Raw genomic sequence first — 25,628 nt, 5'->3', positions numbered from 1 at the left:
GTAGAACTTCCTGAAACAGTCTAAGAGATAACCCTGTGCTATCAGAAGTGTTTTTTTATCGTTTCACTGCTGTAAAAACAAACTTAATGGTTGGATTTAGAGGATATTGGAGATCACTCGCATGTGCAGTACTTGTGAAAACATTAAAAAGTGTCCTTTGTCACAATTCACAAACCAGCCCATTATTGCAATGCCCTGTCTCACCATTTAATGTTCTCACTGGACACGACATTGAGCGTGCTGCAGCCACGTTGGCAGACCCAAGAAACCAGCCCTGGACCTCACAGGCTTTCCAGATTTAAGATAATCAATGTATAAAAAAAACCTCATTAGTGGAAGGAGGGGTGGGGGATGTCGCCACTGGGGCCTGGGACCTCCAGAGGTTTCTTGTCACCCATGGGGGAGGGTTTGTTTTCTTCTCATTCCTGGCCACATGGTCAGGTGCCGTTTACCTGCTATAGCAATCTGTAAGGCACTCTGTGGCATTTTTACAAAGGACTCCAGAGAAAACAAAAGACTGATTGACTGATTTAAAATGACCAGCCGCACCGAAATTAAATTTGTCCAGTAATTCCACAACAAAAACACTGATAAAACACGACAAGAACAGCAGACTTTAGAAAAATCAGTTGTGATCATTGTAAGAGGACCCGGGGAAGGGTCATTTATAACTGGTATTTCTGGAATGAAACACTGAAAATACTCAATATAGACCTGGGCAAGATGGCCACCCGGGATAACCAGCTGACCCGCTATTGGGAAAAGCCTATGCAGCGAAACAAGGAGACACAGCTGAACTACATCAGGAAACAGGATATAAATGCCCCAGAAGCGATGAGCCGGCGCGGAAGCCGATAAGGTGAAAGTGTTTAGATAAGAAGGAGAGATTTAGGAGTGTGCTGGAAGGAATTTAAGAATAATGGACAATTGGATACGGTTTTTGAATAAGATTATGGATAACGGCTTGGATACGGCGCGGAGTAGTGTGGACATACAGACTTTGGAATTTGGATCATTTAAGGATACTGGCAACGGATTGCGGAATGGATTTGGGGAGATGTACGGACGAAGAACAAAGAAGATCAGTGTGGTGTGAGTTAGATCTCTTTTACACCTGTTTTCCCCCGGTGACACCACAATTGGTGGAGGATGCGGGCAGCTCCCGCTCGGGTTTGAGAATCGGAGAAAGCAAGTTTTTTGTGTGTGTGTGTGTGTGGGGGTTTTGCTTTGCGTGTGTGGAGAAAAAAACATGGAACAATTAATACAGCAATTGTCCCAGGCCACTCTCGCCCAATTTCAGGCATTAAAGGGACAGCAAGAAGCTATCCAAGTGCAACAGGAGGCGGAATCAAATTCAAAGCGAAACTAATGAACGAATTATAGAGGAGCAAAAATTAGTACGCAAAGAATTGCACAGATTAGGGGAAGAAATGCGGCAGACAGGGAGAGACCGTTCAGGCTGAACAAATTGGGCTACAAAAGATGACAGAACTTGATGATGTGGAGGCTTATTTAACCACATTTGAAAGAACTGCATCTCGAAATGCATGGCCCAAAGAGCAATGGGCTGGGAGAGTAGCCCCTTATTTAATTGGAGAAGCCCAAAAGGCATATTATGATTTAAAAGAAGAAGATGCCGAGAATTATGAGACTCTGAAAAAGGAGATTTTGGCAAGAGTAGGGGTAACCATGGCAATACGAGCCATCCGGTTACACAATTGGAGATACAAAATGGACAAGCCTACGAGGTCTCAGATGTTTGACCTGGTACATCTGGCAAAGCAATGGCTCCAGCCAGAAGAATTAAACCCAGGACAGGTGGTAGAAAGGGTGGTGTTGGATCACTTTGTGAGGAGTCTGCCTGTTCACCTGAGAAGGAAAGTGAGTGATAGGGATCCCCAGACACTAGATCAGGCAGTGGACTTAGTGGACAGACACCATGCCACAGAGGCCTTGATTAGGGAGGAAAAGGGGGACTTTCAAAAAGAGGAGAGAAGAAGCCCAAAGAGTCTGGAAACTGAGATGAAGAATTGGCCGATCAAGTACAATGATTTTCAAGGACCTATACAGTTTAAGAAACCCCTTCGGGAAAGATCAGACTCCAGGCCCCGACCATGGAAAGAAACCCGACGATGTTTTAATTGTCAGGAAGAAGGGCACTTAGCCAGCCATTGCCCCAGCCTGTCCAACCCATGCAGGTAGACCCCAGAGATGAACCCAAGTGTAACTACCTTACAGCACCGGTCCCAACCTGCGAGGATCCCCATCTTACGAAAATCGAGATAGGGGGAGAACCCGTCGAGGCCTTGTTGGACTCCAGCAGTACTGTGATCCTGGTGAGCCCTACAATACTTCCTGGAGAACGGGAGATCTCGTTCTCCAGGAAGAACAGAGGGGATATCCATTACTTGCATTCACGGGGATACCAAGGTTTATCCGACAGTAGAAATTAGCATCTCTACGGAACAGGGGACCTACCGTTCAACTGTCGGAGTGGTTGAGCAGTTATCTTACCCTGTGGTACTGGGACGAGACTGTCCCCACTTCCTCCAAATTTGGAAAACTGTGCCAACAGCTAGGCGAAGACAAATGCCCTGTCCGGAAGGCCGAGGTGACGCCCCTAATGATGCCCCAGGTGAGACGGACCCACAGGAAGGAGGAGCTGTACTTGGAGATGAATTTGTAAATATGGATTTACCGGACTTGGAGCCACCCGAACATCGTGGTAGGTTTGGAACGGCCCAATTAGAAGATGGAAATTTGAAGCATGCATGGGGACATGTCAGGAAAATCGATGGGAAGTGGTGTACTGATCCTAGTACATTGAGTTACTCCTATTTCATGATAAAAAATAATCTCCTCTACCAGGTGCAGCTGAAGGGACAGGAAGAAGTGGAACAACTCCTGATTCCCCAGGCCTACCAGATGAAGCTCCTTAACTTGGCCCATAGCCATCTTCTGGGTGGACACCTAGGGGTGAAGAAGACGTCCAAGAGACTACTCTCTAGGTTCTTTTGGCCAGGGATCTATAAGGCCATTGAGAAGTACTGTCGGGAATGCCCGGAGTGTCAGAAAACTGCTCCACAACCTTATTATAGAAACTCTTTGATTCCCCTCCCTATTATTGAAACCCCCTTTGAATGGATTGGGATGGATTTGGTGGGGCCCCTGATCAGAACCACCAAAGGTAACCAGTATATTTAAGTGATAGTGGACTATGCTACAAGGTACTCTGAAGCCATTCCGTTGAGAGCTGCCACTGCCAAAAATATAGCTAGGGAGCTAGTACAACTGTTTGCTTGGGTCAGAATTCCTAAAGAGATCTTAACTGATCAAGGAACTCCTTTCATGTCTAAAGTCAATGGAGACGTATGCAAGCTACTGGGAATACACCAGATCTGAACCTCAGTCTATCACCCTCAAACTGACAGTCTAGTCGAACATTTTAATAAGACCCTGAAAAGCATGCTGAGGAAGGCTATGCAAAAGGATGGGAAAAACTGGGATCAGCTGCTCCTGTATCTCATGCTCACGGTACGAGAAGTGCCACAGGCCTTGACCGTTTTTTCTCCATTTGAATTGCTATACTCTCAAAAACCATGGGGCCTATTAGACGTCGTCAAGGAATCCTGGGAACACCAACCCTTACCTTTACAGACCATCATTGAACATGTGGAACAAATGAGAGAGAGAATAAACGTTATTGTTCCCATTGTGAAAGAAAACCTGGAAAAAGCACAGGCTCAAGAAAAACAAGTTTATAAAAGGGGAGCTATTGCGAGAGAATTTCAACTGGGTGATAAAGTACTGGTATAAGTTCCGACCCCCGAATGTAAATTTTTGGCCTCCTGGCAGGGTCCTTATGAGGTGGTGGAAAAGATGGGACCGGTCAACTATAAAGTCAAGCAGCAAGACTGAAGACGGCAACATCAAATCTACCACATCAATTTATTGAAGAAATGTCATGGGACCGAAGTTCTGCTCACTCACTTCTTCCCCGACCCGTTGGAAGAAGAAATGGGAGCTGTAGCCGTGGGAGAATAATTCCTGTCCCAAAACAAAGATGTTTTTTCCCGGACACCTGGTCGAACCCATCTTATACGACATAAGATTACAACGATACCAGGGAAGAAGGTAAGACTACCCCCGTATCGAGTACCTGAAGCAAAAAGGAAATTGATTAAAGAAGAGGTGGAAAAGATGCTAGAGATGGGAATAATAGAAGAATCCCATAGCGTGTGGGCTAGCCCGATAGTTCTGATCCCCAAGCCGGATGGAACTGTTCGATTTTGCAACAATTTCAAAAGGTTAAATGAGATCTCGCTGTTTGATGCATACCCCATGGCCCGTATAGATGAACTAATTGAGCAATTAGGCAATGCCCGATACATCAGTACCCTTGATCTTACGAAGGGATATTGGCAAGTGCCGCTGGCCAAAGAAGATAAAGCCAAAACCGCTTTTACCACCCCTGAGGGGCTATATCAGTACAGGGTCCTACCGCAACATTTCAAAGATTAATGGACCGAATTCTGAGACCATATCGTGATTTTGCAGCCACCTACTTGGATGACGTCATGATCCATAACATGTCCTGGGAACAACATCTACAACACCTGGAAGCAGTGACTGGAGCGTTGCGAGCAGCAGGATTAACAGCCAACCCAAATAAATGTTGTCTGGGGGCCCGGGAAGCCAATTATCTTGGTTATACGATCGGGAGAGGATTGATCATGTCCCCAGATCAGAAGGTGCAGTTAATTAAAAACAGGCCCAAACCTTCTACAAAGAAGCAAATCTGAACATTTTTGGGACTGGCGAGTTATTATCGACGTTTCATTCCAGGGTTTGCCTCCATTGCCGCCCCTCTGCACGATTTAACGAAGTTGATTTATCCGGAAAAAAAATGGACCAAATTGGAAGAGAGGGCCTTTCAAGACTTAAAAACAACTCTCTCTTCTCAACCCGTCTTACAGGTACCGGACTTCATGGTACAAACTGATGCTTCTGACACTAGAATTGGAGCCATACTCTCGCAAGAAATTGAAGGACTGGAGCATCCTATTTTATATATCAGTCGTAAGTTGAATCCTGCAGAAAAACACTTTTCTACGATAGAGAAAGAATGGCTAGCAATAAAATGGGCCCTAGACTATTTGAGGTATTATTTATTGGGAAGATGATTTATATTGTACACAGATCATGCACCATTAACATGGATGTTACAAAATATGGATAAAAATTATAGAATTACACGATGGGGTCTTAGTCTGCAAAGGTTTCAATTCCAAACGGTATATAGACCCAGAAGGAAACATGGAAATGTAGATGCCCTCTCCCAAAATGCACTGTTTATTTTTTTTCTAGACCGCCCGAGGACGGGGCTGATCTCAGGGGGAGGGAGTGTAAGAGGACCCGGGGAAGGGTCATTTATAACCGGTATTTCCGGAGCGAAACACTGAAAATACTCGATATAGACCTGGGCAAGATGGCCACCCAGGATAACCAGCTGACCCGCTGTTGGAAAAGGCCTATGCAGCAAAACAAGGAGACACAGCTGAACTACATCAGGAAACAGGATATAAATCCCCCAGAACCGGTAAGTCGGCGCAGAAGCCGATAAGGTGAATGCGTTTTGGAGGAAGGAGAAGAGTAGGATTGTGCTCAATAGGAATAAGGCAGTGGTTCTCAAACTTTTTGGACCAAGTACCACCCCTAATCCAACCAAAGCATCCAAGTACCACCTACAAGTCATCATCTCATAGGAACCCCAGTAATTCTCAATGACCAACATGAGTGCGCGTGCACACACACTCACACATACATATAATAAATATTATAATAATAACTTTATTTGATATAGCGCCTTTAAAAGTGGCTTCTCAAAGTGTTTTACAGAAAAACAACATTAACAACAACTAATAAAAAAGCACCATTTCAGTGAGAGGGGTGAGCCTGTTTAGTTGAGCAAAGCAGATGTGAATTTATTTTTCGAGCCTTGATTCACAACTCACAATTCACAACAGAGTCTAACAGATATTAAATAGTCAGGCATTTTACTTGACGGCAAAGGTCTCGCGGTGGATGTTGTAATGCTTACATTAATTTCTGGAGCAACCTCTCTAATTAGTGCAACTACACCGTTATGTCGGCTTGTCATTGCTCTAGCACCGTCTGTACAAACTCAGACACATTTTATCCAGTCGATGCCATTCTCTTCGATAAATTAATTCAGAAGCTGAAATACGTCCTCTCCTGTAGTTCCTGTTGGTAGCGGCTTACAGAACAGAAAGTCCTCACGGGACGTACGCTCAAACTCGTATCTAACGTAAACGAGCAAATTGGCCAAATCGACTACAGATTTATCTAATTGCAGTGAAAAACATCTGCTCATCTTAACGCGCTCTGTCATCGTACTTTTGATATAATCCTTCATTTCAATAATTCTATGAATGACTGTGTCTTTCAGGGGGAGGGGGGCAGCAGGTCGAGCTGTTTAGCAGCTTTTTCTCCACACATAATACGTGTCAGCTCTTTTGCCAACGGTAAATAAGGTTCTTCAAAAATAGTGTAGTGTAACGCCCTCGCCTGGTGGTGAGGAGGAAGCGCTCGTAGTACCGCTGGGCATGCTGGGAGTGGTAGCCGGGAAGAGTCTGAGGGTCAGCACGATGACCAGCGGCTGACCCTGCCTGTGTAAATAATGTCCTAGTAATTCTAGTGCCCTGTGTAGTCCTGTAAAAGTAGAGTGTGTTGTTAGGTAATTACCACCCTAAATGTGTGTACGTGTTCGTCAGTCTCCTCATGTGTGTGTAGATCCTGTGTTTGTTTTTGGTGTGGTTGTAAAATAAAGCCAGTGCTTGGTTAATCGCGTCTCCACTGTTCTTTAGTTCTGAGAAAGAACCTGCAAAACGCTACATTGGTGTCAGAGCGGGCAGAATGAACAACTCGTGGCAGACACTACCCGATTCCGTAAAGCGCCGGCTGACGCTGGAAGACGCAGAACCCATCGGCGGCGCACATAGGGAGCCTGAGCAACTCCTGGGTGCGACAGGTGGCCACAGACCTTACCAGGGCTACCCAGTAGTGGTCCCGCCAGTGGAATTGGGGCGGCCGCCCCGGAGAGAGGATGCCCTCCCTGCCGGAGCCGATCAGCGATTCCCACACCCATCGGCGCGGGTGCGACCAGGTCGCTACGATGGTGAGGCGCCTTGGGAGACCTATAAGGCGCAGTTCCAGCTCGCGGCCCGGACGAATGGCTGGAGCCGGGCGGAGATGGCCGGCCACCTGGCGGCGGCGCTGGAAGGAGCGGCCTGCCAGGTGCTCCTGGACGTCCCGGAGGAGGACAGAGGCGACTACACGGCGCTGGCAGCAGCCCTCCAGCTGCGCTTCGGTGTAGAGGAGGCGCCGGACTTGATGCGGGAGAGGCTGGCCCTGCGGCGGCGCCGACCAGGAGAGCGACTGGGCCCGGTCGCCGCGGATGTCATGTTCCTCGCCCGCCGAGGATACCCAACTTTCCCCCGGGAGGCGCAGCGGGAGATGGCTCTCCAGGCCTTTCTCAAGGCCCTCTCGCCCGAGGAGCTGCGGCGCCACGTGCAGCTGGCCGCGCCAACATCGCTGGAGCAGGCCTTGGCCCTTGCTACACGGGCTGAGGTAGTGTTCGGGGTGACTGGCAGCGCCAGCAGACGCAGTGCGCCCTGCCGGCTGACCGAGGCGGCGACGGAGGAATCCAGCGAGGGGGAAGAGGAGCCAGCCCGTGCAGCGACCGCCGCGGAACAGCCCCGCACGCTGATTTGCGACCGCTGCGGGAAAAGAGGACACCGAGCCCGGGTCTGCCGGGCACCCGAACCTCGCTCTCCCCGATCGGCGTCGGGAAACGGGAACGGGGCGGCTCAGCGCGGGGAAGGCCGCCCTTGAACACCTCAACCCCCGCTCCGGAGAGCGCTGTAAAAACCGGCGCCCCTCACGCCACCGTGGGGCGAGTCGGCTGTAGCCGGGGCCTGTACCTCCACTGCCGGATTGAGGACCAACCCTGCCTGGCCCTACTCGACACCGGTTCATCAGTGACCCTACTTCGGCCGGGCGTCCTCCCCGACACCGAGGGCACCAACCCCCCAGGATGGGAGGCCTCCAGCCTGTGGCTGAGGACCGTGACGGGACAGCTCGCTGCAGTCCGGGGGAAACGGGTGCTTGCCTTCCGTCTGGGTGCAGCGACGGTGCGCCACCCCTGTTACCTTGCACCCATCCAGGAGGACTGCATTCTGGGGCTGGACCTACTGCAGCGAGTGGGGGCCAGGTTGGACTTGGACCGGCAGGAGTTGGTGTGGCAGGGGGAGCGACTGCACCTGGTGGAGGGCAGGTCCGGCGAAGGCCGAGGGACGCGGGCTTGCCGGAGCCGGGGGAACAAGAGGCAGCGGCGGCGGCGGCGGCGTCAGTCGCCGGGGCAGACCAGGCCTGCGAGCCGGGGAGCGAGCGTGCCGGATCCTGCCCCTGAGTCGGCCGGGGGGCCAGACAAGGCGGCGGCGGGGGCCGAGCGTTGCGTGGAAGCGAAGCGTGCCGTTGAGGACCTCTTCCAGCGGAGCTGCGAGGGCCTCGATCAGGACCAGCGGCAGCGGCTCCAGCAGCTACTCGCCCAGAACGAAGACCTCTTTGCGGCGAGGGATGAGGACTGCACCCGCACTGCCCTGGTCCAACACGAGATCAACACCGGCGACGCTCGGCCCATCCGCATCCCACCAGGACGCATGGTCCACGCCAAGCGGACCGCCGCCGAGGAAAAGATCCGGGAGATGGCCGCAGCGGGGGTGATTGAGCCCTCCGCGAGCCTGTGGTCGGCGCCAGCCGTACTGGTTAAAAAAAAAGACGGCTCGTGGAGGTTCTGCGTCAACTACCGCAAGCTGAATGAGGTCACCCGGAAAGATTCCTACCCCCTGCCGAGGATAGATGACGCCCTGGACTACATCACCGGGTCGACCTGGTTCAGCTCCCTGGACCTCCGCTGCGGCTACTGGCAGGTACCGCTTGCTCCCGATGCTCGCCCGAAGACGGCCTTTTCCATCGGCCAGGGCCTCTGGCAGTTTACTGTCATGCCTTTTGGCCTGTGCAATGCCCCGGCGACGTTCGAGAGGCTGATGGAGAGGGTGCTGGCATCGGTCCCGCGGAACCAGTGCGTGTTATATCTGGACGATCTGCTGGTTCATGCACGGAGTTTTGACCAGGCCTTGACGAACCTCCAGGCGGTGCTGGCCTGCATCCGCCGTGCTGGCCTGAGGCTCAACCCCCGCAAGTGCGAGCTCCTGCGGCGGGAGGTGACCTTCCTGGGACATGTTGTTGGACCGCGAGGGGTGGCTACGGACCCAGGTAAGGTCGCCGCAGTGAGGGGCTGGCCGACTCCACGCACCGTCGCGGAGCTCCGCAGCTTTCTGGGGTTGGCCTCGTACTATCGGAGGTTCGTCCGGGACTTTGCCAGCATCGCCGCCCCGCTGCACCGCCTCACCGACAAGGGCCGCCGTTTTGACTGGGACTCGGGCTGTGAGACTGCCTTTGGCCGGTTGCGCGAAGCTCTGGTGGGGGCCCCCGTGCTGGCCTACCCCGACCCGCGGTTGCCGTATATTTTCGACACCGACGCGAGTGACTCGGGGGTGGGGGCGGTGTTGGCGCAGGAGGGGCCGGATGGGGAGCGCGTAGTGGCTTACTATAGCCGGGCTCTGACTAGGCCTGAGCGGAACTACTGCGTGACCCGTCGCGAGCTGCTGGCGGTGATGGCGGCGGTCCACCATTTCAGGCCGTACCTGTTCGGGACCCGGTTCCGGTTGAGGACCGACCATGCGTCCCTCACCTGGCTGCTCCACTTTAAGGAGCCAGAGGGACAGATGGCGCGATGGATAGAGATCCTGCAGGAGTACGACTTCACTGTCGTGCACCGTGCGGGGTCTCGCCATCTCAATGCCGACGCTCTCTCGCGGCGCCCCTGCGAGGCCGCGGACTGCCATCACTGCGCCCGGCGGGAGCAGCGTGAGGAGGCTGTCCGCACCGTGGCGGGGGTGAGCGCCGCGGCCACGGCCCGGGAGGGGCCGCTGGGGGTGGGCCTGCCAGACCTGGCGCAGCGTCAGGCAGCTGATCCTGACGTGGGCCCGGTGCTCCGCTGGAGGGCAGCAGGAGTGCGGCCTACACGAGAGGAGCTCGCCCCGCACCCGAAGTCCGTCAAGGCCCTCTGCGCCCTGTGGGAGGCCTTGGAGGTAAAGGACGGGGTGCTGCGCCGGGGGTGGCGGGTACCCTCCAGTGGCGAGGTACGGTGGCAGCTGGTGGTGCCTCGGTCGCTCCGCGGGGCGGTGCTCCGAGCGGTGCACGGCCAACCAGGTGTGGGGCACTTCGGCGGTAAAAAAACCCTGCAGCGTCTCCGAGGCCATTTTTATTGGGGTCTTTGCCACCGGGACGTGGAGCGGTACTGCCGAACGTGTGCGGTGTGCGTGGCGCAGAAGGGTCCCCCCGAGCGCTCTCGGGCCCCCCTCCAACAACACCAGGTGGGGGCTCCTATGGAGCGGGTGGGGGTGGACGTTTTGGGCCCGTTTCCGCGCACCGAGGCTGGGAACCGCTACGTCTTGGTGGCTATGGATTACTTTACGAAGTGGCCGGAGGCCTACGCCCTCCCGGACCAGAGTGCCCCCACGGTGGCCGATGCACTGCTGGAGGGGATGTTTGCCAGGCTGGGGGTGCCGGAGGAGTTACACAGTGACCAGGGGCGTAACTTCGAGTCCCAGGTCTTCGCCAGAGTGTGCCAGCGCCTGGGGATTACTAAGACGCGGACCACCCCGCTGCATCCCCAGAGCGACGGGTTGGTAGAGCGGTTTAATCGGACGCTCGCCACCCAGCTGGCCACCCTGGTGTCCCGGCACCAACGGGACTGGGACCGCCACCTCCCCCTTGCGCTCTGGGCGTATCGGACCGCGGTCCAGGAATCCACCGGGTGCACCCCGGCCTCGCTCATGCTGGGCCGGGAAATGCGAACACCGGTGGACCTGGTCTTCGGCCCGCCGCCCGGAGACGGGTCGGCACCGCCGGCTGGACCGGACTACGAGTGGGACCTGCGGCAGCGGATGCAGCGGGTGCACAGCTTTGCACGGACCCACCTGACACAGGCGGGGGTCCGGCAGAAGCGGTACTACGACCTACGCTGCAGGGGGCCTGCCTTCCAGCCCGGGGACTCGGTTCGGGTGTACAACCCGCGCGCCGCAAAGGCCTCAGTCCTAAGCTGGCGCCGTCGTGGGAGGGGCCCGCTGAGGTACTCGGGGTGGTGGGCGAGGTCTGCTACCGTGTCCGGTTGCGAACACGGGGGAGAGTGGTGGTCCTGCACCGAGACCGCCTGGCTCCCTACCGGGCCCGGGAGGAGGAGCCGTGTGGGGAGGCTCCAGAGGAGCAGCCGGGGCCGGAGCCGGCCGATAGTGGGGCGTCCGTGGATCGCCAGCCGTCACCGCGGCGCAGCGGCCGCTCACGCAGGGTTCCGCAGCAGTTGGCCGAATACGAGTACAGCCTGAGGGGGGTGTTCGACGTCGGCGAGACGCCAGACGCTTCAGGTGGGGGCAGTGTAACGCTCTCGCCTGGTGGTGAGGAGGAAGCGCTCGTAGTACCGCTGGGCATGCTGGGAGTGGTAGCCGGGAAGAGTCTGAGGGTCAGCACGATGACCAGCGGCTGACCCTGCCTGTGTAAATAATGTCCTAGTAATTCTAGTGCCCTGTGTAGTCCTGTAAAAGTAGAGTGTGTTGTTAGGTAATTACCACCCTAAATGTGTGTACGTGTTCGTCAGTCTCCTCATGTGTGTGTAGATCCTGTGTTTGGTTTTGGTGTGGTTGTAAAATAAAGCCAGTGCTTGGTTAATCGCGTCTCCACTGTTCTTTGGTTCTGAGAAAGAACCTGCAAAACGCTACAGTAGCTTACCTGCTTTAGCAATCCGCAAGCTTGCATTTTTCCGCGTTTCAGTTTTTATTTCTGTATTTATTTAAAGTTTTTATTTCATGCGCATGGGAGCGAAACACAGAGACGCTCGGTGTATTTTTCTCAAATTAGAACAGTTCTTAAATATTTTTCTGTTATCACGCTTTCCTGTGCTCACAAGATTACCTGCGTTTGCAGCATGTATTTCTATGCATTCCTGTGTTTACAACTTTGGCATTGTTCCAAAATCACGCACATTCTCCTTTCTCCCTATTTGCCGGAGATATAGTAGCTTTTTTTTTAAATACAATTGGTCACTTGCATCCGTAGCACGCATTCCTACGGAGTGGTATAGAATTACAGAGTATCTCTTGTGTCCACTGAAGTATTAGCGCGTACTGTATCGTAGTACATAGGCTGCATATTCGACACGTATTAAAATACTGTAACGCTTACGGCCGACAGGCACTGTGTAAGAGCCGGCGTACCAGAGCGGGTGACGTCACCGCCCTTCCCTGTGATAGCAGGACCACAGCTACTGGGCTGTTGAGAGATCTCTCTTTAGCTCACGGTGCTAGGTCGCTGCAGAGAGACGCGGAAGTCCCGGGTTCGAGCCCCGGACGGTGCAGGGGCCGACCTAATGCGGCAAGGGCGCCCGCTTGAGCCCCCGTTGCGTTACAATACAAAATATGAAAACCCGTCCCGATTTTTCAGAGCACACGGCACAGTTCCAGGGTGTGGGACACCACATTATATGGTTCAGTCACAGAAACAGGAGAGCATGCCTTCTTCTTATTATTATTTTGTTTTTGTTTCTGAGAGATCATGTTACATAGTATATATAAAACAATTTTACGTTGTACTTCAAAGTTCTGGATCATAAACATTTTACTTTTCCTTGCTGAAAGTCTAACGCACAAGAGAGAATGGCGATATACATAAAAACGTGGTACCAGATGATAATTTCTAGTGGCTTCCTGAATATTTGTCCCACAAAAGACACTTTTTGGGGAAAAAAAAAACTTTGATTTGATAAGCTATCATGTGAACTCTTGCTCTTAAGATGGAAAGAGATTGCATTTGGTATTGCGTGTAATTAGATGGTAATTATTTTATTTGCTCTGTCCTCTTGTTAAGATGTGTTATATCAGGCAAATAAAGTATTTTTTTTCATCAATTTCCCTACGGGATTAATAAAGTATTATCTATCTATATGTTCAGTAGAAGGGTTGTCATATTTTGTCTGTTAATCAAACATAAACAACAATTATGGACAACTATTTTTTTATAATGAATATTATAATGCCTCTGAAGTCACATTAAAACTTCCTGTAGAATTAAAAAACACAGAAATACAAGCGGGCATGATTTGTGTCCAGGATACTCTAATGTAATAAGTCCTGCCAAGGAAAGTGCCCCCTTCTCTCGTTTTGAGCCACTGCCCTCCAAAAGGTCTCTGTGCAACTCTGTTTGGGAGATGTCAAGATGCTGAGCCCATGCTGTGCTTTACTGGCGGGTGTAGAGGACACGGAAAGCACATCGAGTTCCCTGGACATGAAAACTGACAGGTGGTTAAAACTTCTCTCAATAAACAGGAGATACTGTGTCGAAAATCCTGAGGTGCCTTTCTTCCTGTCTTGACATATAGAATGTATTATTAAAGACAATCACATAGGGCTTGATTTAGTTTAATGCAAGTATTTATTTCCTATCTTGGAACAACTTGTTTTTCAACAACATTCATACTATTTGTGAAATATGAAATACAAATCTTGCTTATGGGTGCAGAAGAAATACTGCCAGCTGGAGAGAAAATTACGGATTTTTTTCTTTAAACAAACACCTGCATAGGGAGATGTAAAACAAAAATCCACTTGAGACGTTTTCGTTGGGGAGGAGGGTTGTGGAAGGGCAAAAAAAAAATCTGATGCGTTTCACAAAATTCACACTTACGAACGGCACAAGTCGCAGATGATTCACTTCTCTTGACTAGGTGGCGCTAGGAGGTGCAGTGAAGTTTATATCCGGCTGCAGAAACTCCTCTTTCTCAGCTCTGCTTCTCGTTGTCTTGAAGTCGCCGCCACGCTAACGAATGACGTCATCATACGGCGCGACACTGCATGTATTTCACCCACGTGTAGGTGATTGAATCATTTTCTTTAGATAAAGAAGGAAGTTGTTTTTTTAATAACTTCAGTTTCTGAAAACGTAGAGTCTTGTCGGTTGTGTTTATGCTTGAACAGAGCACAGGCCTGATAACAGAATCTGTGAAGAATAAAAATAAAGAAGTTGTTCTGTTTAAACATCGCAAGTCAGCCTTTGTTTCTGACCGACTCTGAAGAAGGATGGCGGAGTGCTTGTTAAATCTGCAAACCCAGCTTGACTCTTTCATGCAGGTTTTGCTCAAATCGATCGTGTATGAAGTGTCAGAAGTTTTTGGAAACAGGATGTCTGACTCCGAGAACGAGTTTCAAGAAAAACTCCGCAGCGTCTCCCAGATCCTGGTGAGACGGGCCGTGATTAAAATCACACAGTGTGTGAAGGACAGTGTCGGGAGTGAAATGGCGCAGCTGAAGAAGGAAAACGAGAGCCTGAAGTGGAGATTGCAGCTGTGGGAGAAGGAGTCGGGAGCAGGAGGAGATCAGGGACAGACAGATCAGGGTACCCAGACGCTTCCTTGTGAAGTGACTGCAGGAATAAAAGAAGAAATGGACACGAAACTGGAGCTGTCAGGTCAGTGTGACCGGGGTAAAGTTATCTCGAAGTTCGAAAACGATTTTGGCACGCCTGTAGCGCTTTCACGAAACCTCTTAGAGTTGCGAGAATGTTTGTTTTGTGTATAAAATACATTGTGGATGCTTTCTCAGCCTTTACGTTTTCGTTTTTATGACATTTTTTTTGACCAAGCACGAATATTCTTTTGTCCATATCTTCGCAATGGAAGCACAGAACGCCGTCAAACCAAAAGCATTTTAAAGACCACGACTCGTGGATATTTCCACAGCCTTTACATCAAACTATCAGTGAGCTAATTATCTTTTTTTAAAACTCCGGTTTTTCATTGATGCGTAATTACGTACGAACTGGAACCCGGGGGACCGCTGTGTGCCCACGTTCACAACGCGAGAAATACTGTTCAATACGGCTTCGTGCGAAAAACCCGTATATGACCATAGGAAGCAGAACAGTGCAGTCTCCGATTACCCAGACTGTAAGCACGGGAATAAAGCTTTGTTTGATTTCTGAAACCCTTCCTTTACATCCTGTTTTCATTCAGGTAAGGGTCAACTATATTCACAATACTACTGACAACAGGAAGATTAAAATATTCTTTTCTCAGCAGCTTATTAAAAACAGCTCCCATGATGTTCAAACCGACTTTTTACACAGAACACTGACACAGCTTTGCATTCTGAATCTCTTTTTCTCATGCTTTTATTTAATATGGCACAATGCACTGGGATAGGGGTATTCTGTTCACAAACCAATAGCATTTAAACCACAGCACCCACAATGCTGCAAGTGTTTTGCACACTAAGCAGGTCCTCTGACTTTTCCCAGCTTTGTTTTGGGTTGTGGAACCTTTCTTTATATTTTTTAGGATTTTCTGAAGATAACACTACAGGTAACACACTGGGATAGGTGGGTCTTCTTCATGGCTCAATAGCATTTCAAATACAGCACCCACACTGCTGTACCCAAGTGTTTTACACACCAGACAGGCCCCGAACCTCATCCAACCTTGCTGTGGCTGTGGCCCCTTTCTTTATTTTTTTATGATTTTTTCAATGTGGCACCATTATCAGGCGGAACATGGGGATAGGGGGGTGCTATTTACGAGTCAATAGCTCTTCAAGCACAACAGCCACAGTGCTGCAACCAGGTGTTTTACACACCAGACAGCTCCCCTAACCGTATACAACCTTGCTGTGGCTGTGGCCCCTTTCTTTATTTTTTTTAATGACTTTTCCCAGCTTTGTTTTGGGTTGTGGAACCTTTCTTTATATTTTTTAGGATTTTCTGAAGATAACACTACAGGTAACGCACTGGGACAGGTGGGTTGTCTTCATGGCTCAATAGCATTTCAAATACAACAGCCACACTGCTGAAACCAAGTGTTTTACACACCACATGTGCTTCCATTGCAGAGATATGGACAAAAGAATATTCGTGCTTGGTCAAAAAAATGTCATAAAAATGTCATAAAAACGAAAAAGTAAAGGCTGAGAAAGCATCCACAATGTATTTTATACACAAAGCAAGTGTTTTTGTAACTCTAAGAGATTTCGTGAAAGCGCTGCAGGCGTGCCAAAATCGTTTTCGAACTTCAAGCGAACTTTACCCCGGTGTCAGTTTGGTGACTTGTATGAAGTCAGAGTGTGTTAAAGAACAGTGTCTATAACTAACTCAATGGTGAGATTTTTTATTTTATTTTAAAGAAAACATCTCACAAGAGTTAACATTCTTGTTATCTAACAAACTATCAAACTGTCATAAAAACTTTCCTCACTGGTGAGAACATAGTGCAGAGATGCAGAGTGAAGTGGGAAAGACTTGTGTGATGTAGTAACGAGATTCTTTACTGGAAACTGAACTGTTTTGTCCGGTTACAGTGCTGAAAACACCTCGTTCACATTCAACAATTGTTCCACTGAATCAATTTGTATTCCAACGTCATTATGAAACAACATTTATAAATGAACAAGTAATAGGTTTATTCCATGCTGACAAAAACACAACGTTTCGGCCGTGGAGCCGTGTTTTTTCTCTCTTCTTTTTTTCAGCATAGAATAAACCTGTTTCTTGTTCCTTTGCAGCCTATACAGTGCCTTGCGAAAGTATTCGGCCCCCTTGAACTTTTCAACCTTTTGCCACATTTCAGGCTTCAAACATAAAGATATACATTTTTTATTTTATGTGAAGAATCACCAACAAGTGGGACACAATTGTGAAGTGGAACGAAATCTATTGGATTTTTGAAACTTTTTTAACTAATAAAAAAATGAAAAGTGGGGCGTGCAAAATTATTCGGCCCCCTTGCGTTAATACTTTGTAGAGCCACCTTTTGCTGCGATTACAGCTGCAAGTCGCTTGGGGTATGTCTCTATCAGTTTTGCACATCGAGAGACTGAAATTCTTGCCCATTCTTCCTTGCAAAACAGCTCGAGCTCAGTGAGGTTGGATGGAGAGTGTTTGTGAACAGCAGTTTTCAGCTCTTTCCACAGATTCTCGATTGGATTCAGGTCTGGACTTTGACTTGGCCATTCAAACACCTGGATACGTTTATTTGTGAACCATTCCTTTGTAGATTTTGCTGTATGTTTGGAATCATTGTCTTGTTGGAAGATAAATCTCCGTCCCAGTTTCAGGTCTTTTGCAGACTCCAACAGGTTTTCATCCAGAATGGTCCTGTATTTGGCTGCATCCATCTTCCCCTCAATTTTAACCATCTTCCCTGTCCCTGCTGAAGAAAAGCAGGCCCAAACCATGATGCTGCCACCACCACGTTTGACAGTGGGGATGGTGTGTTGAGGGTGATGAGCTGTGTTGCTTTTACGCCAAACATATCGTTTTGCATTGTGGCCAAAAAGTTCGATTTTGGTTTCATCTGACCAGAGCACCTTCTTCCACATGTTTGGGGTGTCTCCCAGGTGGCTTGTGGCAAACTTTAGACGAGACTTTTTATGGATATCTTTGAGAAATGGCTTTCTTCTTGCCACTCTTCCATAAAGGCCAGATTTGTGCAGTGTAAGACTGATTGTTGTCCTATGGACAGACTCTCCCACCTCAGCTGTAGTTCTCTGCAGTTCATCCAGAGTGATCATGGGCCTCTTGGCTGCATCTCTGATCAGTCTTCTCCTTGTCTGAGCTGAAAGTTTAGAGGGACGGCCAGGTCTTGGTAGATTTGCAGTGGTCTGATACTCCTTCCATTTCAAGATGATCGCTTGCACAGTGCTCCTTGGGATGTTTGAAGCTTGGGAAATCTTTTTATATCCAAATCCGGCTTTAAACTTCTCCACAACAGTATTACGGACCTGTCTGGTGTGTTCCTTGGTCTTCATGATGCTCTCTGCGCTTTCAACAGAACCTTGAGACTATCACAGAGCAGGTGCATTTATACAGAGACTTGATTACACACAGGTGGATTCTATTTATCACCATCAGTCATTTAGGACAACATTGGATCATTCAGAGATCCTCGCTGAACTTCTGGAGTGAGTTTGCTGCACTGAAAGTAAAGGGGCCGAATAATTTTGCACGCCCCACTTTTCATTTTTTTATTAGTTAAAAAAGTTTCAAAAATCCAATAGATTTCGTTCCACTTCACAATTGTGTCCCACTTGATGGTGATTCTTCACATAAAATAAAAAATGTATATCTTTATGTTTGAAGCCTGAAATGTGGCAAAAGGTTGAAAAGTTCAAGGGGGCCGAATACTTTCGCAAAGCACTGTACATGCTGACACAGCTATCCACATGAACATTTATAAATATTGTATTTAAGTTGTATTGGTCTAAATTTATATAAGTATACTAATGATTGTGTATATAAACATTTTTTAATCGGTTTAAGTATTACTGTCGTCCAGGGTCTGTGTCTGTATTGAGTCCTCTTGAATATTAATCCAGTGTGTCTATATTAACCCCTCTCTTTCTCAATGCAGTGTTAATGTACTGTAGTGTCCAGAAAGTGTCTGTATCAACCTCTCACTCAGTGCAGTGTTAATGACCTGTTGTGTGCAGTCAGTGTGTCTGTATTAACCAATTTCTTTGATTGCAGTATTAATGTCCTATAGTGTACAGTCTGTATTAACTCCTCTTTCAGTGCAGTGTTAATGTGCTGTAGTCTCCAGTCTCTGTGTCTGTATTCACCCCTCTCTCTCAGTGCAGTCTTTATGTCCTGCAGTGTCCAGTCAGTGTCTGTATTAACCAGCCTCTCTCTGTGCAGTTTTAAAGTAATGTAATGTGCAGTCAGTGTGTGTCTATTAACCCCTCTCTCTGTGCAGTGTTAATGTACTGTATTGTGCAGTCAATGTGTCTGTATTAATCCCTCTCTCAGTGCAGTGTGAATGTACTGGAGTGTCCAGTCAGTGTGTCTGTAATAACCAGCCTCTCTTTGTGCAGTTTTAAAGTAATCTAATGTGCAGTCAGTGTGTGTCCCTTTCTCTGATTGCAGTGTTAATGTGCTGTATTGTCCAGTCGCAGTGCCTGTGTTAAGCCCTCTCTCAATGCAGTGTTAATGTACTGTATTGTGCAGTCAATGTGTCTGTCTTCACCCTTCTCTCTCAGTGCAGACTTTATGTCCTGTAGTGTCCAGTCAGTGTCTGTATTAACTCCTCTCTCAGTGCAGTGGTAAGATGCTCTAAGTTACAGTTTGACCATGTCTGTATGTCTCAGTCTAGTGTTCATGTACTGTAGTGTCCAGTCAATCAATGTGTCTGTATTCACCTCTCTCTCTCAGTACAGTGTTAATTTACTGTTATGTCCAGTCAGTGTGTCTGTATTAATCCCTCTCTCAGTGCAGTGTTAATGTACTGGAGTGTCCAGTCAGTGTGTCTGTAATAACCCCTCTCTCTCAGTACAGTGTTAATGCACTGTAGTGTCCAGTCAGTCAGTGTGTCTGTATAACCCCTCTTTCAGTGCAGTGTTAATGCACTGTAGTGTCCAGTCAGTCAGTGTGTCTGTATTAACCCCTCTTTCAGTGCAGTGTTAATGCACTGGAGTGTCCAGTCAGTGTGTGTGTGTATTAACCCCTTTCTCTGATTGCAGTGTTAATGTACTGGAGTGCCCAGTCAGTGTGTGTGTATTAACCCCTCTCTCTCAGTGCAGTGTTAATGTCCTCTAGTGTCCAGTCAGCATGACTGTATTAACCTCTGTTTCGGTGCATTGTTAATGTGCTGTAGTGTCCAGTCAATGTGTCTGTATTAACCCCCCCTCTCTCTCTCAGTGGAGTGTTAATGTAAATGTAATGTAATAGTGATATTATTACAGAAGTCTTACTTTTTACATGGTAGTTAGGTTTCTGATTAAGATAAATCAGAACATGTCCTTATACCCACTTATTCCGCTATGTTTAAACAACCCAAATTGATTGTGAGTGTACTTGTATGAATGTGTGTAGTTTAAAGCTTTTAAGATCACATGGCCTCAGCTATCACTACTATGCTGATGATACTCCAATATACATCCATACCAAACCTGATGCAGATGTGGCTGTCTCTATTCTATTTATTTGTATCCCTGATATAAAAACTTGGGTGACTCAAAATTTCCTTCATTTAACTGTGACAAGACTGAAATCATGCTTATTGGCACCACCCATCAACTTTGTACAACCAATGTATAACTCTGTCACGTACTTGAGCTTCAGTCTAAATTGAAAAACTTGGGGATGATATTTGACGTTTGACCCACATGTGCAGCATGTTGTCAGAACATCTTTCATTCACCTCATAAATATTGCTCGACTACGCCTTATGTTATCACTAACTGTTGCTGAAAAGTGTTGTCTAATCTTGAATCGACTACTGTAACACTCTACTCTCTGGGGATTCTAAATCCACATTGAACAAACACCAGAATGTCCAAAATTCAGCAGCCAGCATCCTGACCAGGTCTAGTGCAAGTGTTCACATTACTCCTATCCTGTAGTCCATGCACTGGCTTCCTGTCAGGATTCATATCGACTTAAAAATCCTCCTGCTCACCTATAAGACTGCAAGTCTTGGCTTGGCACCTCCATACTGGTCTGATATTATCACCCTACTCTCTACCTTGCAATCTTAGCTCTTCTAATTGTGTTCAACAATTTTTCCCCCCAGTCTGTCTATACTCTATGGGTGACATGGCCTTCTCCTGTTTTGCCCCAAGCTCTGGAATTCTCTCCCCAAGGTATCAGAGAGTCACCTTCTCTAAACTCCAAATCCAGACTCAAAACCTTTTTCTTCAGAAGAGTCTTTATTTAACTGTTCTGTACCCCTTTCTTCCTACTGTACTTAGTACCACTGTCTACTGTCTACTGTCTCTAACTGTGTATTCTCATCGTGCTAATTTTGTGTATTTTATGTTGTTGGCATTCTGTAAAATGCTTTGATTAGCCACCTCTAAAGGTATGAAACTATAAAATAAAGTTTATTCTTATGAAGGTCTTGTCTTGTCTTGTATTTACAGGCACAGAGGCCAGTGTTCTCTCCGACGCTGGGGAAAGGGCTCCTCTTGAACAGCAGCACAGTGAGGAGGAATGGGGCTCCAGTCTGATCCAGGAGACAGAGCTCCCTGCCTCGGAAGGGAAAGAGGCACTTAGTGAGCAGCACACAGAGAGCAGACAGAGTATCAAGGATCTGGACTCTGTGCCCATGATGAAGACAGAGCCTGAGAGTGAGACACCTGGGCTCTTAGTATGTGATGATTTTACAGAGAAGATGAATAATCTGGACACAACCAATATTACACAAGGTTGTAATGAACTGGGCTGTGTCTCTGTACAAGAGCACAGTGAAGAACTGGATGCTTTAAATCTTACAGAGCAGGATATGGATCCCAAGTTGATTGACCCTGCAGAGCAGCAGACTGATGTACCTGGTAAAGAGAACTGTACTGAGATACAGCACACAGAGGAGAGTCAGTACAGGGAGGAGCAACAGCAGCTCCTACAGGGCTTGATAATAATTAGGCCTTGTTTTGTTCAAGTCGAAAGACTGTCATTGCAGAGTCTGAAACAGTCATATGATCCCTTAGTATCTGAATGCTTTACACACAGGTTTAATAATCTGGTTACTGAGAAAATTGTTGAAAGTTTTAATGAACTAGAGAGTATGTCTGTTCTTGGGCAAAGAGAGGAACAACTGAATGAACTGGATGGTTTTAGTCTCAGAGAGCTGGAGAAGGAGCCCCAGATGATTCACACGGCTGAGCAGCACACTGAGGGACACTATGGAGAAAACAAATCTCAGTTTCAGCACACAGAGCAAGACCATTCCATGGAGCATTTGCAGAATAAGAGACCCCAGCATGATCAGGGGATGAAGAAGAATCACTCAAGGCCTTGCTCAGATGGAGTGGACAAACTGCCATTAAGGCACAGGGAGAAGCAGCCTTTCTGTCAGTCTAGCATTTCACAACCCTACCAGCACCTTCACACAGGAGAGAGACCTTTCAGCTGTAGTCATTGTGGGAAGAGTTTTAGTCAGTCAAGTAACTTAATAGCCCACCTGCGCATTCACACAGGAGAGAAACCATTCAGCTGCATACAGTGTGGGAAGAGTTTTAGTCAATCAAGTAACTTAAAAACCCACCAGCGCATTCACGCAGAAGAGAGACCGTTCAGCTGCAGTCAGTGTGGGAAGAGCTTTATTCGGTCAGGTGACTTAAAAACCCACCAACGCATTCACACAGGAGAGAGACCGTTCAGCTGCAGTCAGTGTGGGAAGAGTTTTAGTCGGTCAAGTAACTTGATAGTCCACCAGCACATTCACACAGGAGAGAAACCATTCAGCTGCAGTCAGTGTGGGAAGGGTTTTATTCAGATAAGCGCCTTAGAATCACACCAGCACATTCACACAGGAGAGAGACCATTCAGCTGCAGTCAGTGTTGGAAGAGTTTTAGTCGGTCAAGTAGCTTAAAAACCCACCAGCGCATTCACACAGGAGAGAGACCGTTCAGCTGCAGTCAGTGTGGGAAGAGTTTTAGTCAGTCAAGTAGCTTAATAGCCCACCAGCGCATTCACACAGGAGAGAGACCATTCAGCTGCAGTCAGTGTGGGAAGGGTTTTATTCAGATAAGCAACTTACAATCACACCAGCGCATTCACACAGGAGAGAGACCTTTCAGCTGTAGTCAGTGTGGGAGGAGTTTTAGTTGCTCAAGTGACTTAAAAACCCACCAGCGCATTCACTCAGGAGAAAGACCGTTGTAGCGGCAAGGTTTATTAAAATACAGGAATTAAGTTTGCTGCTCCCTTGCCAGTCTCTCTCTCACTCATCTCAAGTGGTGCTTGATACAGAGAGGCCATTCCATTTGGTTCACATTTAAGGTGTTTTTCTAGCTGGTAGAGTGTTCTGATAAGGAACAACTCCCAAATTTGAGTCCCATCAGCCACCCTAATGAATGGTCATCTCTGGTGCAGATTCCAAAGGAGAGTCTCATCCCAAGTGGTTTACAACCCCAAGGTCAGAGTTCATGGTTAATCATCCTCTCACGAGACACCAATAACTGTAGGGTTTTGTGCATTTCCTGGGACAATTGTTAATTGTAGCAGTAAGTCACAAAATGATTCTCAAATGCCCATGGATCTTTCAACCAATGAGCGACCGTAGTTCCTCCAGGTAAACCTCCAGCTCCTCCTGGACATCTTCAGACTCAGCTCAGACAGTCACGTAACGGCCAGTTTGTCCCAGTGCCAGGACTTTTCCTTGTTCTAAGAGTTGAGAACGGAGGTTGCCAGCGTGTAACCAAAGGATCCACCTGAGGTTAGCCCAGGAGCATGCCTCGTGAACCCACTGTGAACGCTCACCTGATCAACGAGTGAACTACTTTTGGAACTGTGGACAGCTGAATATCAGTATTCAGGACTCGCGCTGAATCGGGAACGAACCGGTCTTCTTCCTGTCTAAAGAGTGTGACTTGCTCAGATCTGCAGTCACTTTTCTGTGTGCAAACTCTGCTAGTTTCAGCCAACACTAACTAGCCTGTCTTCAGAGAGCATCAGCAGCGCACCGCAGCAGAAATCTCTCCCTCCTTCTCCTTCTCTCACGTCAAACCAGCACTGCCTCAATGCCAGTTGATATCAATTTAATTCCTATGAGTTATGTACTTGGTTTAGAGTATTTAGTGTAGAAGTTGTAACCAAGTTCATTTACGAAATGGTCTAAATGAATGATATACTGAATGTATGTCCCTCTTAGTATTTGTAACTCTTCGTGATTGAATGTATACCTTTTGTTTTCTGCTAACCCTCACTATAAGATCTGTTATGTTCAAATGCACATTTTATGCATTAATAAATGTATTCTCTTGTATTAATATCCGAGTGTGTGTGTTGCTGAGTATCCCGCTGGGACGGTCTTCTAATAGCCATCAAAGAATCATTTTCTGACTTAATGCTACAATTAATAATTGTGCCTGTAAATGCACAAACACCTACATTTACTGGAGCCTCGTGAGAGGATGCCTATAAGCTCCTCCAGTCAGGACAGGAGGCTCTACTGTATACAGAGAGGGGTGGGAGGGGGGAACAAGCTGATACCCTGGCTTCTCTCCAGACACAGCTGGATGAACTCCTCCAGTCTGGACAGGAGGATCTACTGTACACAGAGAGGGGTGGGAGAAGGGAACAAGCTGATACCCTGGCTTCTCTATAGACACAGATGAATGAGCTTCTCCAGTCAGGACAGGAGGCTCTACTCTACACAGAGAGAGGTGAAAGGGGGGAACAAACTTCCCAGCCCTGTTGTTGAAATTGATACCCTGGTTTCTCTCCAGACACAGCTGGATGAGCTTCTCCAGTCAGGACAGGAGGATCTACTGTACACAGAGAGGGGTGGAAGGGGGGAACAAGCTGATACCCTGGCTTCTCTCCAGACACAGCTGGATGAGCTCCTCCAGTCACGACAAGAGGCTCTACTGTATACATAGAGGGGTGGGAGGGGGGAACAAGCTCCCCAGGTCCGTTGTTGAAGCCGATACCCTGGTTTCTCTCCAGACACTGCTCGATGAGCTCCTCCAGTCAGGACAGGTGGCTCTACTGTACACAGAGAGGGGTGGGAGAGGGTAACAAGCTGATACCCTGGCTTCCCAGTGGGCAGTGATTCGTCAAATATACGTATATATCACAGCGATAATATAGCTATGCATATATATATACATTGGCGCGATGTATAATCAATGTTGAATTGCAACCGTAAAATTGACGACATTAATAAATGCATATATATAACGTCAAAAACACATCTAACACAGTGCCAAAGGCTTTTTATACATTGTGCTGCATCTAGGAGTATACGGCAATCTGCATAGTGTACGAAGTAAATTATTTTCGCAGTAATTAATTTATTTACACAGCTTTGCATACAAGGGTTTTGTGGAGGGGTCTTGCCCCTTGCCTGAAAAAAAAAATGTTTGAGTGCCTATAGATTTTCTATTTTTATTTTCTTAAGAAAAGTTGATACCATTTCCTGGACACCCCATCCCCCAACAGAGCCGGTGCCCAGGGAAAAATCTGTAGGGGGGCGTCTGAAATTCTGAAGGGGGGTGATATTTTGGTTGAAACTGAGCTGTATGGTGCAGCTACCCAAATGAAATCTCGCAGCTATGCCATTGATTAGTGCTTCATGATAGAAGATAACGACTAGCGATCTGGTATTTTCCATGAAGTTCAATTTCACATTTTTTGTCACTCTCGCAGTTTGGATTGCCTGGAGCGAAAAGTACCACAAGCGTTCATTTTTGCAGCTACATCAATGGAGGTTCTGAATTGTTAAGAAAAAATAGTTGTAAAACCCAACAGAAAGCACAGACTGCTATAACTAGTCCTAGTTATATAATGATTTTAAGTATAATGATAAACTACTGCAAGGAATCGGTTCACCTGAGCAAACAGGATCGTAATATTGACACTCACTAACGACACTGATATGTGCTGGTCCTGGACGGAGAGTCCTCCTGCACATCAAACAGTTAAGTTAAGTAAAGTTAAGTTAAGT

The 25,628-nt window shown here is 47.9% G+C and overlaps 1 protein-coding gene across 1 annotated transcript; it reads left to right on the top strand.

Annotated features, from left to right (window-relative positions):
* The first annotated feature begins 14,117 nt into the window (after positions 1-14,117).
* LOC148668885 (uncharacterized) lies at positions 14,118-23,951 on the top strand. Its single transcript, XM_088632430.1, has 2 exons — positions 14,118-14,661; positions 21,099-23,951. The coding sequence occupies exons 1-2, from the start codon at positions 14,274-14,276 to the stop codon at positions 22,841-22,843; spliced, it is 2,133 nt and encodes a 710-aa protein (XP_088488556.1). The 5' UTR covers positions 14,118-14,273; the 3' UTR covers positions 22,844-23,951.
* Positions 23,952-25,628: the final 1,677 nt, after the last annotated feature.

Source organism: Lepisosteus platostomus, chromosome 5 (assembly GCF_059453375.1).
Source record: "Lepisosteus platostomus isolate fLepPlt1 chromosome 5, fLepPlt1.hap1, whole genome shotgun sequence".
Classification (NCBI taxonomy): Eukaryota; Metazoa; Chordata; class Actinopteri; order Semionotiformes; family Lepisosteidae; genus Lepisosteus; species Lepisosteus platostomus.
This window is presented reverse-complemented; position numbering and strand designations above follow the sequence as displayed.